The sequence below is a fragment of the Carcharhinus amblyrhynchos genome, chromosome 9 (assembly GCF_965287045.1).
Source record: "Carcharhinus amblyrhynchos chromosome 9, sCarAmb.v2.hapA, whole genome shotgun sequence".
Classification (NCBI taxonomy): domain Eukaryota; kingdom Metazoa; phylum Chordata; class Chondrichthyes; order Carcharhiniformes; family Carcharhinidae; genus Carcharhinus; species Carcharhinus amblyrhynchos.
This window is the reverse complement of record NC_137332.1, coordinates 51,252,990-51,271,433: the sequence shown is the minus strand read 5'-3', so window position 1 is coordinate 51,271,433 and position 18,444 is coordinate 51,252,990. Positions and strand designations below refer to the sequence as shown.

Genomic DNA, 18,444 nt, shown 5'->3' with positions numbered 1-18,444 from the left:
TGACACCAAGGTTGTAAAAAGGGTAGAAAATTCTGACACCTGAAGTTTGACAATCCAATATGCAAATAAAACTCTTAAAGACACACGAGTCATCATTGCCATGAACTGAATACATTTTACCTACTCAACACAACCAACCTAATCAACTTCCAATAAGAAACTCTGATTTCATGATAATCATGCAAAATTCCATGACATTGGTCAACTTTACAACCCACACTTACAACTGTTAACTAGGCTATTTTCTACAGATCCATTGCATCATATCACATGAACACAAAGCACATTACCATATGTGGCAATTTAAAGAGAGCTGAATACCATACTTTTGAGAAAGCTAATCAGCATAATATTAACTAACTTTGCTGGGAGCCCATTCCATAATTCATCACTCTATGGCAATTATAAAATGATAGTATAAGCTTCCATACAGTTGCACTGATCATTAGCCACCACAACAAAAGTTATTATTTCAAGTAGATTTCTAGTTGTCACTGTAAAAGAAATGTGCCTAAGAGAATACCAGACTTAACCTTTAAATTTTACGTCTAGTACTCTCAATTCTCCAATTCCATTTAATCCTATCACCAGTGATACAACCTTTACCATGAGCATTTTACCTGGTATTGTCTACAGTTCAGCACTCTCTCTCAACATGCAGATGGACAAAAATCTATGACGTATCTTATATAGTTTGCATGACACGATGAAAGTTTTGAAAATTCCCCTTGACTAAAACAGTGGTGATATAGCTACAATGTATTATCCAATCCCACTTTGGAAAACACTAAAACACTTCATTACTCCATGAACTCCTCCTCCCCCTTCCATATCAATTTTCAGGCTATGTTTTCATTTTCAGTAGAAGTACTTAACAACTCCCCAGTTTCACGCAAACGCCAACATATAGTTTGGAACAAAATGTTGTGGCTTCAACACTGTATGGTTCAGAAAACCAGTGAGTTTTTAACCTCCAATTTGGTAATAAAACCAAAATTGAATATTATTTTTGACATTGCATTTGTCAATAAAACTCATCATATTCATTTGCTCGTTACGCCTTTAGAAATAAATTAAAGAAGGAGCTTCCCCAGGCAATCAACAAGTTTAGGCAGTGATTAATTGAACCATATAGACAAAGAAGATCTCATGTTCAGTCCACGGTCTTTGATCATGCAATTGATCTCAGTCAGGATGCTACAACCGGACTTAGTTCCTGATGGTTGGGAAAGAGAACGTTAAACAGTGTTCAGGTTCCTGAATGCACAAATGTTTGAACCCTAAATGAAGACAGAATTGGGGTCAAGCTGTGATGTTCTATCCCACTTCTGATTGAACAATTTGTCAATATTTATTACCAAAACTTATATGTGAATAATTGACATATTGTACAGTACCAGAAACCAACATGAACTCAAACATGCCAAAACAAATCTTTGAGAGAGGAGGGTAGAAGCTGGGCATTGAAATGATCAGTTCTGTAATCTGAATTAAATAGTCTCAGGCTCTGGATATGGAAAAGATGTTGGGTTAACTGTAGGTTAAACTATTCTGCATGAAAGGAAATGTGAGGAGAAAATAGAAAAAGAAAAAAATGTGATTGGAGAATTGGAAAAGTAAAGAAAAACACAACAAAAAAAAAGCAAAACTGAAAAACAAAAATGAAAATGGTCAAAAAGAAAAAAATAAGGATTGAGAATTTAAGGAAGAATAAAAAGAAACACAAGAAATAAAGAAAAGGAGGTTATAGAAACAGGAAGGCTGGAGGAACAGGTTGTAGGTAGGTATTATGATTATTGAGAGAAATAAACCATGGAATTAAAAAGACCAGACTTTATATTTTGAAATGGACACAAACCCCGTAGATGCCTGAGAATGTACAGTTAGCCACTGACAAGAATAGCTGCAGGGCTTTTCTCTAAGAGATAATGGAACCTTTCCCTGTGTTTCCAGACAAGGTATTTCAAAAAGCTTCCAAAGACTGATTACCATCCCCAGTAAAGACAAAGCTTGCATGTATGTGCACTTCTTGCAGGAAGGTCTAAAATTCTATTTCTGACACTGGGCATCAATCAGCCAGCAAAAAGGATGACAGCTGGGAAAAAAACTGAAAAATCTCTAGAAGACCACAGAACTCCCAAATCAAAGAATTAACAACTCGCCTGCAGAAGTCAAGTCTACTGGATCAGCAGAATGGCCAAATGTATCTACACCTTGCAAACAGGGCTGTTCCATGTAACTTTTCTTCCATATTTCTCAATTGTTACTTCTAATATGAATGTTGATGCATGTATTTTAACCATTTCTCCTTACCTTTGTAGAAGTTAACAAATTTACCTATCTTAACTTAAGAAAGCCTGGTTAAATTGACTCTCTTGGGTCTGGAAAAGGTATCTAAGGGAAAAGGAAGCTTGTTAGATTAATCCTTGTTACTACCAGCAAAGGAAGGGTTGAATGAAGACAACAAGCCAGTCATCCTTCCTCACCTTGGTTTGTAGCAACTGGGGGGGTATCCCAGCCAGATGGTCTCGCCCAGATCAACAGCTTCTGGGGAACCTTACCAGGGCTGATCATTACACAGGTCATCAAAATCGCATTTACTTTTGACACTTTAACCACTGCTGATCAATATGTGAATCTCATTCAGTTGAAAGATGCAGCCTTAATACAGGCATATCTCCATCAGGGATACACAAATTTGTATTCTCCTCCATAACTCGGAAAATGTATGTTCTTTTTCTTTCAAAATAATTCTTTGACCATGACTCTTGTAAATATCTTTTGTTCCATGATTAAAAACACTTGTAAGGATTTGCAGAGAAAACAAGTACACAATTTGCTTTAACCATAACTGTGGCTATATAGCTTGGGAGATTTATGAATGTTAACATTATTACAAAATGGACTCTGCACTTTGTTGTTCCTTCCTCAAAGCAAATCCTCTACATACGTGCAAATTATTTTTGCTGCATGAGCTAGTTAGCAAAAAGTAGTTAAAAGGGAAGTAGCATTTAGGGGGAACTACTTATTTCCAAATACTTCCAGTTTTATCAAGGGAAAAGATGTAGTTACAATAATTAGGCTTGATGATTCACTTAAAACTCTAGAAAATTTGTGAGATCAGAGGCCGAATTGTTGACTCCCAAAGGAAGTGTAAATCAGGTCACGAAACATTTAAATTTTTTGTTTCCCCTCTACCTTCCCAACCCCACACCATTTTCATTTGGCCTTTTTCCGTGGGTCAGGAAGCCCTTGAGTGCAAAACACAGCATCTCCTTTGAGGTCAGAGTTCCCATTATGAGGACCACTAGAGATTGGTATTTCCTCCTGCTCACTATTTTAGTGTGCTGCTGCAGATCTTCAAAGAACTAAAAAACACAAAGACCTTGTGGAGAGTGTGTGACTACTGGGAAAAAGCTGCTGAAGAGGCAAGAACATTCTGAGAGGCAAATGTAAATGTTTTGACCCCTTTAAATCACCTTAGATGCTGTTTTATCTTTACCAGTGATGGTAATCAATCTTTGGAAGCTTTTTTGAAATACCTTGACTAGAAACAGTAATGTAGATATGTTTTTAATACATCTGTCATAGGAATCTGTCCTGCAAACTTTGGCCCTTCCATTAAGTAGCATTCTGTTATTGTTGAAATGCATTCCAGTATTTTTCCAATTATTGAAAGTGCCATAATGCATTAGAAATGTTAAAATCCTGGCAGCTTTTGGCTTTTAAAAAGAACCCTTTCCTGTGAAGTTGAAAAAAAATCTCTGCCCCATTCCCCTCGTTGCTTGACACACACACTGCTTTGAAATGGAAATGAGACACTGGTCTATCAGTCTCAGGCAATGTTATGACAGCTGTAGCCATTATAAATGCTTGACTGGGCTTCAAAAGCTTATAACAGCTTCAGTGCTCTAATTGTCCAAGAACAACTGAAACATTTAAGAGGCTGTAATAACAGAATATGTCCTTGATGTGCTCTCCTGTTTGTTTAAAAACCTGATTGACACTTAAAGAATTACACTATTTTTGCACTAGAGTAGTTTATTTTCCTGAATCAAAGTTAGTGTTCAAATTCAGGGTATTATTTAATTTTCAGAGGTTTTTTTTCCCAATGATTTTAAAATAATTGCCATTGCTATTGCATTACTCCTGAAGACTGTACATAGCCACTAACCAAGTATGCACTAAGAATCCCCCATACTTGGGTATGGGGGATTCTGAAATGTAAAGAATCCATACAGTGCAGGAGGCAATTTGGCCCATAAAGTCTGTATCAACAACTTTTATCATTACTTTGTTGCTGTGAGTTAAAACTGCTCCACATGAACAATCTTTCAGACCTAGCCATGTAACTCAATAAGCTTTCCAGTACCGTTATAACACATGCATCTGACAATGTGAAAAGTTGAGTAGATATGCTCTGTGCACAAAAAGCAGGACAAATGTAATCTGACCAATTATCACCCCGTCACTCTACTCTCAATCATCTGCAAAGTGATGGAAGATATCACTGACAATATTATCAAACAGCACCTACTCAGCAATAGTCTGCATGCCACTGCTCATTTTGGGTTTTGCCAGCAACACTCAGCTCATGATCCTTTTACAGCCTTGGGTGAAACCTGGACAAAGTTGAATTCCTTAGATAAGTTGCGACTGACAACCCTTGATATCAAGGCTGCCTTTGACTGAATGTGGGATCAAGGAAAACTACCAGAATTGAAGTCAATTGGAAGCAAGGACTCCATAGGTTGGAATGATATCTAGCAGAAAGTAAGATGGTTGTGCATGTTGGAGGCCAATTATCTCAGTCCTCAGAGTTGTGTCATCGGGCCTGTGACCTTCAATTGCGTCATCAATATGACCTACTCTCCATCATAATGTCAGAAATTTCACTGATTATTGCATAGTATTCAGTATCATTCACAATTTCTCAGATCATGAAGTAGTCTACATATCTGGACAACATTCAGGCTTGGACTGACAGGTTACAAGTAACAGAAGTACCAAGCGATAAGCATCTGCAACAAGAAAATCAAACCACCTTTTTTAACATTCAACCGTGTTACCGTTGTTGAATAAAGTATCAACAACATTCTAGGGGTTAATATTGATCAGAAACTGAACTGGCCAATATGGAAAGGAGAAGGCAGGGGAATTGCACTAGATGAATTGCTTATTTGGAGAGCTGGTACCCTTATGGTGAGCCTTCTATTGTGCTGTAACAATTCTATGGACTCAGGAGTAATGCAATTAAATTCTGTGGCTACAAGAACAAGTCAGAGGCTGGGCATTCTGGGCAAGTAACTTTAGCTGCAGAGTCTCCAAAACTTATTGTTCATGTCCATTTAGCTGGATTAGAGCAGATCTGCAGCAACACTTAAGCTCAACACCATCCAGGACAAAATGGCTTGCTTGATCGGCAGTCCACTTTAAACATTCACTCCCTTTACCACCAGCACACAGTGTATAGCATCTACAAGATGCACTGCAGCAATTCATCAAGACTCCTTTGACAGCACCTTCCAAGCTGCAATCTCTCCCACCTAGAAAAACAAAGGCAGCAAGCTCATGAGAACACCACCACATGCAAATCACACACCATCCTGACTCGGAACACTATTGACATTCCTTCACTATTGCTTGATCAAAGTCCTCGTAGTCCTTCCCTAGTATTAATATGTGCGTCTGCAATAATTCAAGAAGATAGCTCAGCACTTTCTTCTCAAGGGCAATCAGGGATGGGCAATAAGTATTGGCCCTGCCAGTAGCAACCACATCCTGTCAATGAGTATAGACATATGGAAGTAAGCCCATTACTACTGTTCTAGAAAGACAATCTTTGCATTCACCGCTGTGCTACAACACGTTCCAATAGAAATGCAATAAGTAACATGTTATGAAAATAAGCTTCATGATAAAGTTAGTTCCCTCTCAGCCTATTGTCCTGGCAGGTGCCAGAAAATCCAAAGTTTGGTCATCTATAAAGCTATCATGTTGTCGCTGATCCTGAACCCAGTTAGCCAAATCTCCAACTACAACTGATCCTATTGGGATCAGCATCAATGAACCATATTAAATAACAGCATATAAACTGAACACTGACACTCAGTGTTGAATGCCAAAATCAACTTGTTGTGAAATAATACCAGAAAATGCTGGACGCAATTCAAAGCGTGAATCTCCTTCAGGGCTCCACAACTACCAATAATGCTTTGGGTGCCGAAGGCCAGGGCTGCCGGAAGGCTCAGCATTGAGGGTCCTTTCTCACTTGCCTTGCCCTCTCTGAGCTTTGTAAGTGGAAGGCAGAGGCTCCATTCATTACAAAACTCTGTACCATTCGCAGTTCAAAGCAAGGACCCAATATATACCTCAATCCTGACCCTTCTTTCACATCCCACGTGAATAGAAATGCATTAACTGGGCAATGGATTTTTCCAGCATCACCAGACAATTTACACATTAAGAAAAACTTTCAATCCATCTTGATTAATCTGCCCAGAGAAACCCTAACTCTGCCACAACCCAGTTTTTTGCTTCAGCAACCCCAATCCAAATCCACAGGTGGAATATCTCATTTCTTTCTGGCTGAATTAGAAAGGAAGTTAAATTAGCAATCTCATGAAAACTGTCGTGGAAAATGTAAAAATGTGACATCTCCTTGCAGTAGGCAGTAATCTTCTGACGTTGGGCTAAGGTGCTTGATTATCTCTGTCTATACTTCATCTTTTTACAGACAGCTGGTTAAAATGCTTTTGGGTGGAAACAGGGTCTTTGCTTTTTGAAAGACACCTATTCACAAACTAAGTTACGTGAGTTAAAATGGAAACAGAAAATGCTGGGAATACTGTGTAGGTCAGGCAGTGCCGATGTAGAGAGAAACAGAGTTGACAAACAACAGAGTTCTGATATATAAAAAAAAATCACAACCTGAATGCCACAGATGCTGCCAGACTGCTTGAGTATTTCTGGTTTTATTTCCATTTTCTGCAACATTTTGCTTTTGTACTGATAGGTGATCCTTCTCTCATCTCTAGCCACTCAAGTTCTCAACTCTCATTCTTCTAAACTCCAGAGAGTATAGGCTTATTCTACTCATTAGGACAATACAGGAAAGCCCAGGAATAAACCCAGTGAAACTTTACCCTGCTAATAACTTGACACGAGGGTCAATTTAGCATGGCCAATCAACCTAACCCGCACATCTTTGGACTGTGGGAGGACACCGGAGCACCTGGAGGAAACCCATGCAGACACAGGGAGAATGTGCACTCTACACAGACAGTCACCCAAGGCCAGAATTGAACCTGGGTCCCTGACACCGTGTGGTAGCAGTGCTAATCACTGTGCTACCATTACCTTAATAATGGATTGCAGCATTTCCCTGACCACTTGATGTCAGGCTAACTGATCTGTAGTTCCCCATTTTCTTTCTCCCTCCTTTATTGAATAGTAGTTTGTATTTTCTGCCTTCCTATCCACTGGGACCATTTCAAAACTGCACTCACAATCTCTGCAGTCAACTCAGTGAGAAACCTTGTGTAGATCAGATCTAAGGCATGTCACTATTAATTCCTCCAGTATTTTTCTTTACTGATAATTAATTTTTGTTTCTTAAGATCATTAGACCCTGGGTTCCCCACCATTACTGGTGGAATTTTTTTTCTCTTTTCCTATGAAGGCCGTCATCAAATATATGTTCAATTTCTCTTCCGGTCCCTTAGTCTCCATTATAATTTCTCCTGTCTCAGCTTTTAATGGACCCACATATACTATTGTTGCTATCTTCCTTTTCATATACTTGTAAAAGCTCAAACAATTTGTTTTTATATTTCTGGTTAGTCTTTCTACATTCTAACTTTTCCCACTTTATTAATTTTGGGCATCCTTTGTTCTAAAACTCTCCAAATCCTCAGACCTTACTACTGTTTTTAACAATTGTACAAGCTTCTTTTTTTAAATCTAACATCATCCTTTAACCTCTTCGTTAGCCATGGGGTGAATTATTTTTCCCATGGAGTTTTTCTTCCCCTCAATCGTAAGTGTATTAGTTCACAATTGCTTAACCGGTACCTTCGTATTTAATTTCCCAATCTATCTTAGTCTTGCCTGACCCATAGCTCTGTAATTGGTTTTGTTTAAGTTTAATATTCTAGTTGCATACTTAAGTGAATCACTTCAAATTTGATGTGAAATTCTATCGTATTATGATCACTCATTCCCAGACGATACTAATTATGAGATTATTAAGCAATCTAGTCTCAGTACACAAGCAAGATCTAAAATAATATATTCTCTCATTGTTCCAGGAAACTGCCTTGAATGCATTCCATGAACTCATTCTCCAAACTACTTTTGTCTATTTGATAATGTCCAGTAGAATGATTGCTGTCACAAATGGTATTCTATTGCCTCTGTTACAAGCTTGACTTATTTCTTGACCAATGCACTAACAGTATAACTACCTTTAGGGATCTTACAAAATATTCCTACCATTGTTTTCAGTCCCGTATTTTTTTTGGTTCTGGCTTTAGTAGTTCTAAATTTTGCTCTTCCAAACGAAGATCATTCCTGACCATTACTCTTTTATCTAGTCTTTTACTATCAGAGCAGGGCAAATCCAACCTGGTCAATTACCATCCCATCAATTTCCTCTTGATCATCTGCAAATTGATGTAAAGTGTCACTGATATTGCTATCAAGCAGCATTTATTCAGCAATATCCTGCTCAGTGATACTCAATTTGGATTCAGATCTTGACCTTGATCCAAACATGGATAAAAGTGCTGAATTCAAGAGGCAAAGTGACAGTGACTGCCTTTGACATAAGGCAGCAATTGACCAACTGTGGCATCAAGAAGCCATAACAAAATTGAAGTCAAAGGGGGAAAACTTTCCTTTAATTGGAGTCACATCTCTCATAAAGAAAGATGGTTGTGATTGTTGCATGTCAATTATCTCAATCCTGGGACATCAGACGGTCGCTCCTCAGGGTAGTACCCTATGCCCAAACAACATCAGCTGCTTCATCAATGACCTTTCTTCATGAATAACTGCACTATGATCAGCTCCATTTGAGAGTCCTCAGATACTGAAGTAATCTGTATCCATATGAGAAAAGATCAGGACAATAATCCAGCCTTGGCTGAAAAGCGGCAAATAACATTCATGCCATCAAACACCGAGCAAAATGAGAGAATCTAACCATTTCCCCTTGATGGTATTACCATCATTGACTCTCCCACTGTCAACATCCTGGGGATTATAACTGATCAAAAACTGAACTGGACCCACCACATAAATACTGTACCTACAGCAGTCAGAGACTGGAATTCTGGAAGACAGTAACTCAGCCTCTAACATCCCAAAGCCTATCCACCAGCTACAAGGCAGGAATGTGATTAAATACTCTCTATTAGCCTGGAAGAATGCTCAAGAAGCTCAACACCATTCAGGACAAAGCAGACTGCTTGGCAGGCACTTCATCCACCATCTTCAACATTAACTTCCTCCATGCCAAAGCCTAGTGGCAGCAGTATGCACCATCTACAAGATTCATCACAAAAACTCACCATGGTTCCTTCAACAGCTCCTTCCAATTCCGCAACATCTACAACGAAGAAAAATGCAAGCAGCAGATGTATGGAAATACCACCAGCTTCACGTTCCCTTCCGAGACACAACTTCCTGACATGGAACTACGTTGCTATTACTTCACCGTCACCATCAAAATCCTGGAACTCTCTTCCTAGCTGCACTATGCGGTGTACCTACATGGCACAGACTATAGCGGTTTGAGAAGGCAGCACGCCACTACCTTTTCAAGGACGATTAGGGATGGCCAATAAATGTTGACCTACCCAGTGACACCCACATCTCATGAATGAACAGAAAAAAAAAGCCATCTCACTTGTTTTCCATTTTGTGCATCTTTTCAAAATGTCACGTATCCTGGAATATTTAGTTCCCAATCTTGTTCAGCATGCATCCCTTTAATAGCTATTCTCCTGTGTTGCTCATTTGTCTGTCTTGTTACGAAGGCTTCACGCATTCAGATAAAGCATCGTTAATTGTAATTTGTTACCATTTTTCCTTGATTGGATCTAATTGATGCAGCATTACTATTTAGTTGCAATCAAGCTTTTTCTCCCTCCTCATCACTCTGTGCTTATCTTTACTCAAATCACTACGCTATCGCCTTAACTTCTCTAATCACTGTACCTTAAGTTCTCTATTGAGTTTAAAAACTTCCCCTCACCTGAACTCTCCACTGCATTATTGCCCCACCTTTTAAATTGAACCTGCAGTCCTCGTTCATTGATCTGTTAGGGCATTGGCCCTAAGCTTGTTTAAGTGAAGTCTTTCCCATCAGAATAGTTCCCTCTGTCCCCTATACAGTTGCCTGTGTCCATGAATCAAAATTCTGTCTCCCACATTATTCTTTCAGCCACAGATACAACTTTCTGATCTATTTCAGCCTGTGCCAATTTACATATAGCTCACACAGTAATCCAGAAATTATCTATGAAGTTCCACTTATTAAACATTCTTAGTAGAGTCACTTTCACCATTCTGATCCCATGGGCCGTGGGTGTCAATGGCATGGTCAGCAGTTGTTGCCCATCCCTTGAACTGAATGACTTGCTAGACCATCTCAGAGGGCAGTTAAGAGTCACATGTTAGCCAGATCAGGTACAGGTGACAGATTTCCTTCCCTAATGAGACATTAGTGCATCAATCAATGATATTTGCAATGGTCACCATTATGAGACTAATTTTATATTCCAGATTTATTAATTGAATTTAAATTCCACTAGTTACCATGGTGGGATCTGAACCCATGTCTCCAGTGAATTAGCCTGGTTCTAGTCATTACTCAAATTACTATTTCAGTGACATTACCACTTTGCCATAACATCCCCTCTATATGCAGACAACTGGATTCTTCCCCTTGCACTCCAAATTCTTTACTAGCTGTGGAGAGATAGCTTTAACCATGAACAGGCAGGCAACACAACCTTGAGAACACATGGTCACGGCTCCAAAGAACAGTAGTTATCTCCAGTTATATTGGCCCTATCAATAGCACATTCCTTTCTAGTCGCACCCCCCCCCTCAACTTGAATGGCCTCCTGTACCAACGTGTCATATCTGGTTGCTCATCCACCTTGCTGCCTTAGCCACACAGGCAATAAAAACCTCATACCTATTGGATAAGGGCATACACTCAGGTGCCTGCAGCACTGCAACTGGTCCCCTTATCTGCTTAACTCAAAGTCATACTCGGCAGAAGTGAATATCCTAGATCACATATTCACCGCAAACCACCCCATGCTACTGTAGTGGCACACCATCTGCACTGCCATCAATCCATTACCTTATTTTATTTAATTAACATTTATCTATTTCATCTACTTAGCTTAAAACATTTTAACTAATGATCTAGTTGAAGTTATAGGTAGATTAAATTAAATATTTGCCAAGAACACGAGTACTGGATAAAAAACAATAGTACTCCTTCCCACGCTGCACAAAATTCTCACCCTCACCAAATGTCCAACTTTTACTGAAGCAAAGTACTACAGATGTTGGCTAGAAACGCTCAGCAGATGTGCAGAGAGAAACTTAGATAAAATTTCAAGTTAATGACTTTTCATCTGAAGGGTTAAAAATCATCAATTGCTGTAAAATCTCTGGGAAACGGCTAAGGTGCACTTGCGGGGGGGGGGGGGGGCGGCGGGCAGGCGGCGCCTTGGTAGACCACAAGAGAACTATAATTACATATATCACTACTTTCCAGATACCAGGCAAGAATTGCAAATGGGTTTTGAGAAGCCATAAATCACTGCTCAGGATGCCAGGCAATCGACATGTTTGTTGATAGTAAAGGTATATGTATGCGCCTTGTTGGTGATTGGAATTGGAATTGGAATTAGTCATGCACAGAGTTACTGTAATTGGTTAAATGCTATTGTGAGAAACAAATGCAATAATCAGAAATATTGATTGTGACAGGATATTGATTACCTTTGAATAAACGTACAATTCCAATTGGTGTATGCAAATTACTTGTAGTTAAGCCTAAAAGTATAATTACCATTGTATTCCTTTGTCCAGGGAGCTTGTGGTGGAAAACAGATCCTTTGCTATAGCTTGAATAAAGGCTGATTTAAAATTTCAAAAGTTTTGTCTGGTGTCTTGAGGGGAGGGAAGTACAGGATAGCTGGATAGCTTATGATGTTCCCTAACACATCAGAACTGAAATACTGGAAATTGCAATTGCACTGCTGGGCTTGCAAACTTAAGAACATAAGAAATAGGAGCAGGAGTAGGCCATCTAGCCCTTCGAGCCTGCCCCGCCATTCAATAAGATCATGGCTGATCTGTCGTGGCTCAGTTCCACTTTCCCGCTTTCTCCCCATAACCCTTAATTCCCTTGTCTGTCAAAAACCTATCTACCCGTGACTTAAATATATTTAGCAAGGTAGCCTCCACCACTTCAACAGGCAGAGAATTCCAGAGATTCACCACCCTTTGAGTGAAGAAGTTTCTCCTCAACTCCATTCTAAACTGACCCCCCCTTATCTTGAGGCTGTGCCCGCTAGTCCTGCTATCCTTTGAGCGGGAAGAGTCTCCCTACCTCTACCCTATCCATCTCTTTCATTATCTTATATGTCTCTATAAGATTCCCCCTCATCCTTCTAAACTCCAACGAGTACAGACCCAGTCTATTTAGTCTCTCTTCATAGTCCTACCCCCTCATCTCTGGTATCAGCCTAGTGAACCTCCTCTGCACTCCCTCCAAGGCCAAAATATCCTTGCGCAAGTGCGGCGACCAAAACTGCACACAGTACTCCAGCTGCGGCCTCACCAGTACCCTGTACAGTTGCAGCAAGACCTCCCTACTTTTATATTCTATCCCCCTCGCTATAAAGGCCAACATTCCATTTGCCTTCTTGATCACCTGCTGCACCTGCAGACTGGGTTTTTGTGACTCATGCACAAGGACCCCCAGGTCCCTCTGCACCGAAGCACGCTGCAGCTTTTCGCCCTTTAAATAGTAATCTCTCCTACTATTATTCCTGCCAAAGTGGATAACCTCACACTTGCTAACATTGTACTCCATCTGCCAGGTCCCCGCCCACTCACTTAGCCTATCCAGATCCCTCTGCAGACTTTCCACACCCTCCGCACAATTTGCTTTTCCACTCATCTTCGTGTCATCAGCAAATTTCGTTACCCTACACTCAGCCCCCTCCTCCAGGTCATCTATATAAATGGTAAATAGCTGAGGCCCCAGCACTGATCCCTGCAGCACTCCACTAGTCACCAACCGCCAATCAGAATAGCACCCACTGATACCAACTCTCTGCCTCCTATTAGACAACCAATCCTCTATCCACGCTAACATCTTACCCCCAACTCCATGCACCCTAACCTTCTGAAGCAACCTTTTGTGCGGCACCTTATCAAACGCCTTTTGAAAATCGAGAAACACCACATCCACCGGTTCCCCTCTGTCTACCGCACAAGTCACATCCTCATAGAAATCCAATAAATTGGTCAAACACGACTTCCCCTTAACGAATCCGTGCTGCGTCTGCTCTGTCAAACCATTCTTTTCTAGGTGCCTCGCTATTTCTTCTTTGATGACGGATTCAAGCATTTTTCCAACAACAGACGTTAAACTAACCGCCCTATAATTCCCTGCCTTTTGCCTGCTACCTTTTTTAAACAGCGGTGTAACATTAGCCGTTTTCCAATCTTCCAGCACTTCCCTGGAATCCAGCGAAGTTTGGTAAATAATCACTAAGGCGTTTACTATCACCTCTGCCATGTCCTTCAGAACCCTGGGATGCATTCCATCCCACTTCCCAGTGACTCAAATGTCTCCACAGTGATTCCAGAGTGATACAAATGTGTCACTCTGGAGTAAGATAGAAACCCTCTGAAGGTGCTTTTGCACCTTTTGGAGTATAAAACTTTTCTAATTTACACAGTGTTTGGCTTGTCTGCTGATCCTCACAAATAATTCAAAAACAACCCCAACTTATTTTGATACTTTTGAGATCATTAGGGCTCCACTTCATTGGACTGGAAAGGTTCCAGGTTCCAGCAGGATAATGGCTGACCGTGGATTCACTGCTGCATATCCTCTGGTGTATCACCAGCAGCATAGAGGTTCTACTATATTAAATATACTGAAGCAAAGTCTTGTAAATATAAATATTAACACTTTAACACAATTACGATCTACCCAAGACAACAGAAACACACCTCTAACTTGACAAATTTTAATCCAGAACTTCTAATTTAATAGAAATTGTCAAAAATCCTTGTGACTTCAGGAAGTGTAAAATGCAAATATAACTAATATATTAGAAAGAATGTAACTGCTGCAAATTGGTGTCCAAAATATTAACTATGTTATTTATTTCCAAACTAGGAAATTCATCACTTTGGTTTTTAATTGTTTTTGACTTTACATTTCAACTTAAAACATTCAGCTGCCTGATTCCGATATTGTGTATGTCAGCCGTGGATCAGTTGGTGGCACTCTTGCCTCGAACTCACCAGGTTCTGGGTTCAAATCCCACTTCAGGCCTTGAACACAAAGATCGGGACCGGCAATCCTGTTGCTTTGGGATCAAGCATTAGGACCTAGGCCCCATCTGCCTGCTTGGGTAGTGTAAAAAAAAACTTATTCCAGAGTAGTATGTTTCTCTCAGTCAAAATCGCTAATAAAAAGATTCGCTGGTAATGATCACGTTGCTATATGTGAGAATTAGTTGTGCGCCAATATGCCAGCTTTACAGTAGGGATTTCCTAAAGTATTTCATCGATTTGATTTGACTTATTGTCACACGTATTAACATAGTGAAAAGTATTGTTTCTTGCGCGCTATATAGACGGAACATACCATTCATAGAGGAGGAGAGTGCAGAATCTAATCTTACAGTCAAATGCTTTGAGATATCTGCTGGTTGTGTAAAACTCGACATCTTTCTGTTTTCCTTTCATCGTCTTACCAACAACCTCTCCCCCTTCTTTAAGAGGCTTCTTAAAACTTAGCTCCTTCACCAAGTTTATGGTCAACTATCCTAATACCCTTTGTAAATCTGTGTCAAGTTATGTTTGGTAACGCTTCTGCGAAGCCTCCTTGAGATATTGGGACTACACTAAAGGGGTTGGAATTGCCCATTGCAGGTGTTGTAGGCAAACGGCCATCCCGTCTTTCATTTTTGTTCCCTCTTTTAAAAAGATCTGTAGGAAGAATTGCCTGTTACCGATCGGAATAAACAAGCTGCCAGCCATCCGTCCTTTCAAACTCTTCCGCAATGTACGGTCGATCATTGGAAGTGCACCCTTGTAGGAGCGATCATTGGAAGTGCACCCTTTCTCCTCACCCTGCGAAACACAACAAACGATACTGTCTCCCTCGCTCCCCAACAACACAGACCGAGAGAGCGTGGCTTACAAAGCTCACAGAAACCGAGTTCCCAGGAGCACTTCAACAAATGGTCTCAGCACCGAGTCAAGTTTCTGTTTAAGGAAAAGGGGAATTCCACTAATGTGAAAATCACATTTTCCCGACAATTCCTCCCTCATGGCGATCTTAACAGTGATTGAAAAAAGAATCGTGTAATATTTCCCCTATACTTAGTATATATATCCAAATATGTAAAAATATACACAATTTATGAGTACGTGACCATATATGCAACAAATGATACGATGTATTTAAATGATTCTACATATTTGCATAAAGTATATTTCTCTCTCCAATAAATGTTGCAAGCACGCAACATGTTCGTCGTCAGTAACAAAATGCTGATCGGTTTCATTTGAAACTCACTGAAATCGGCTCTTGTGCATTACTCACCACTTCCTTGTCGAGTGGCTGCTCGTCTTATCCGGTAATACTCCTCGGTAAACATAAAACAAACCCCGCCAAATCGTTTCTCAGGTAGAGAAAGGCCACAGAAAGGGCCCCGGAATCCGACAGACTTTATTTCTAGTTTGAGAGACCCGATATGTTTATAACTGAGGGCAATAGAAACTTGCAAGTCGGCCAGTCCCCCACCTCCTTACACGCTGTGGAGCTCCGAGCCTGGCTGCGCTGCTGCTGCTGCTGCCTGTGGGCTGGAGCCCAGACGGGCCTCCGCAGCGTCAGGTCACAGTCTGAGCAAGTTCACCAATGAAAGATTAGTGCCTGAACCCGCCTCTCACTGTGGTCCCTGGGAATTGTAGTTCCTTTCTCGTTAACTGGCGCGGAACTTCCTTTCCGTTTGTAACTCAATCCTGAAAGACGAAGTATTAAAAAATAAATCTATATTCTTGTAAGTCCCAGTCGAGGAATCAATAAAGAGCAAGCGGCTCATTTTGGGATCCGGGCCTTACAATAATGGATCTGCAGGCAGAGTCTGATCAGAATGTATTTACTCGGTGCATTTAATTCTCATTTATGGCTCTGTTCTGTCTTTGGGGTATAGCTGTGCAGTCGGCTGCACAGTTTTAGAGGCGCACAGAGCTGTTCCACCGCGCACTCCCCCTCAGTGTATCTGATCTAATGTTGCAAGCAAATGTTGTTACAGTTTCCAAGCTCTTTGCTTTGTTTCGATCAAAGCCCCGGGGTTCAACACGAACATTCGGGATCCCCCTGCACTCCCGACACCGCCCCTTCACCACATTTAAACATAAACGTGTCGTCAGCGCACGAAGACAATGGAAGTTTGCGTATCACAAGAATTATTCAGTGAACTGTTCTGGCTGTCGATCGTTACAAAGTCCAGCTTCCTTACAAATAATCTCTGTTCCGCACTTCGCCATCAACGACACAGAAGAAGTCATATTAGACTCGAAACATTAACTATGTTTCTCTCTCCACAGATGCTGTCGGATTTGCTGGGGTTTTCCAGCATCCTCTTTTTTTACTTTATGTTCTTTTTATCTCAAAAACCCGCCTTTCAGGTTTCTAAAACAAAGCAGTGGTTTGGGATAAATTTAACAACGTATTACTGTATGAGTCTCAAGCTCAGGAAGAATGACAACGATTGCAGCAAAGTTAGTTATTTATGTAACTGATACTCGCGCTTTGATGGAGTGCGTGGGGTTAGAAGATTTTTTTGTGAACATAGAATCTTTACGCTTCACTGTCTGGGATTTCGGGATTTTAAATCTCTATCTCTTGTGGTGTAAAAATAACTCAGTTCTATAAATGATATCCTTTTTAAATAAAATGCAGACCGGGGGATACCAAGGCATGATCCATCTGACATGATTTTCATCTATTTTTGCTGTCAAGCATTTGGTTAAATGCGAACCTTGTTCTCGATGTATAGACGTTGATTATTGCTGTTTCCTTGTAAATAAATGAAGGTTGTTTAGACTTGATATTGCCAGTATTGGGAAGTTATCGGGGCACTTTTTCCTGTCCTACAAATTGATTGAAACGAAAACAGAAAATGCTGGAAAATCTCAGCAGGTCTGGCAGCATCTGTAAGGAGAGAAAAGACTTTAAGTTTCGCGTCCAGATGATCTTTTGTCAAAGATTTTCCAGCCTTTTCTCTTTTGGCTTCAGATTCCAGCATCCGCAGTAATTGGCTTTTACCCAGTTTTTTTCTACAAATTGATTGATACTTGGTAAGAGATGGTGCATCTCAACCACCAGAAGATTAGTGGTGGTTAATGGGGATATTCTGTTTTATGTTTAAATCAATAATAGTTTACTCCTTTTAACAGATGTTCTGTGGCATCTGGAAGAATCAGTGTGACAAGCGGACATGGTAAAGGTTTGGAACTCGCACCGTGATACAATCAGTTTTTTTAACCTATTAAATTCAGGAGACTAGAAGACCATATGACAGAGGAGCAGAATTAGACCAGTTGGCCCATCAAGTCTGCTCCGCCATTCAATCATGGCTGATATTTTTCTCATCCCCATTCTCCTGCCTTTTCCCCATAACCCCTGACCCCCTTATTAATCAGAAACCTATCTATCTCTGTCTTAAATACACTTAATGACCTGATCTCCACAGCCTTCTGTGGCAAAGAGTTCCACAGATTCACCACTCCCTGGCTGAAGAAATTCCTCCTCATCTCTGTTTTAAAAGATCGTCCCTTTAATATGAGACTGTGCCCCCTGGTTCTGGTTTTTCCTACGTGGAAACATCCTCTCCACGTCTACTCTACCCAAGTCTCACAGTATCCTCTAAGTTTCAATAAGATGCCCCCTCATCCTTCTAAGCTCCAAGTACAGTTTTACTCCAAGTAAAACCAAAGTCCTCAACCATTCCTCATACAACAAGCTTTTCATTCCAGGGATCATTCTTGTGAACCTTTTCTGGACCCTTTCCAGGGCCAGCACATCCTTCCTTAGATATGGGGCCCAAAATTGCTCACAATACTCTAAATGGGGTCTGACCAGAGCCTTATACAGCCTGA

General features: G+C 40.5%; 1 protein-coding gene across 2 annotated transcripts in view; it reads right to left on the bottom strand.

The window, feature by feature from the left end:
* The window catches only part of jak1 (Janus kinase 1), a 104,478-nt gene that overhangs the window by 82,071 nt on the left and 3,963 nt on the right, over positions 1–18,444 (bottom strand). Inside the window, exon 1 of one of the 2 annotated variants that reach the window (XM_080195615.1) lies at positions 15,884–16,162. The exons of the other annotated variant lie outside the window; for it this stretch is intronic. Within the exon in view, the coding sequence (XP_080051741.1) occupies positions 15,884–15,938 (55 nt within the window). The 5' untranslated portion in view covers positions 15,939–16,162. Of the gene's footprint in view, positions 1–15,883; positions 16,163–18,444 lie in introns of those variants that run through there. 2 annotated transcript variants of the gene reach the window in all.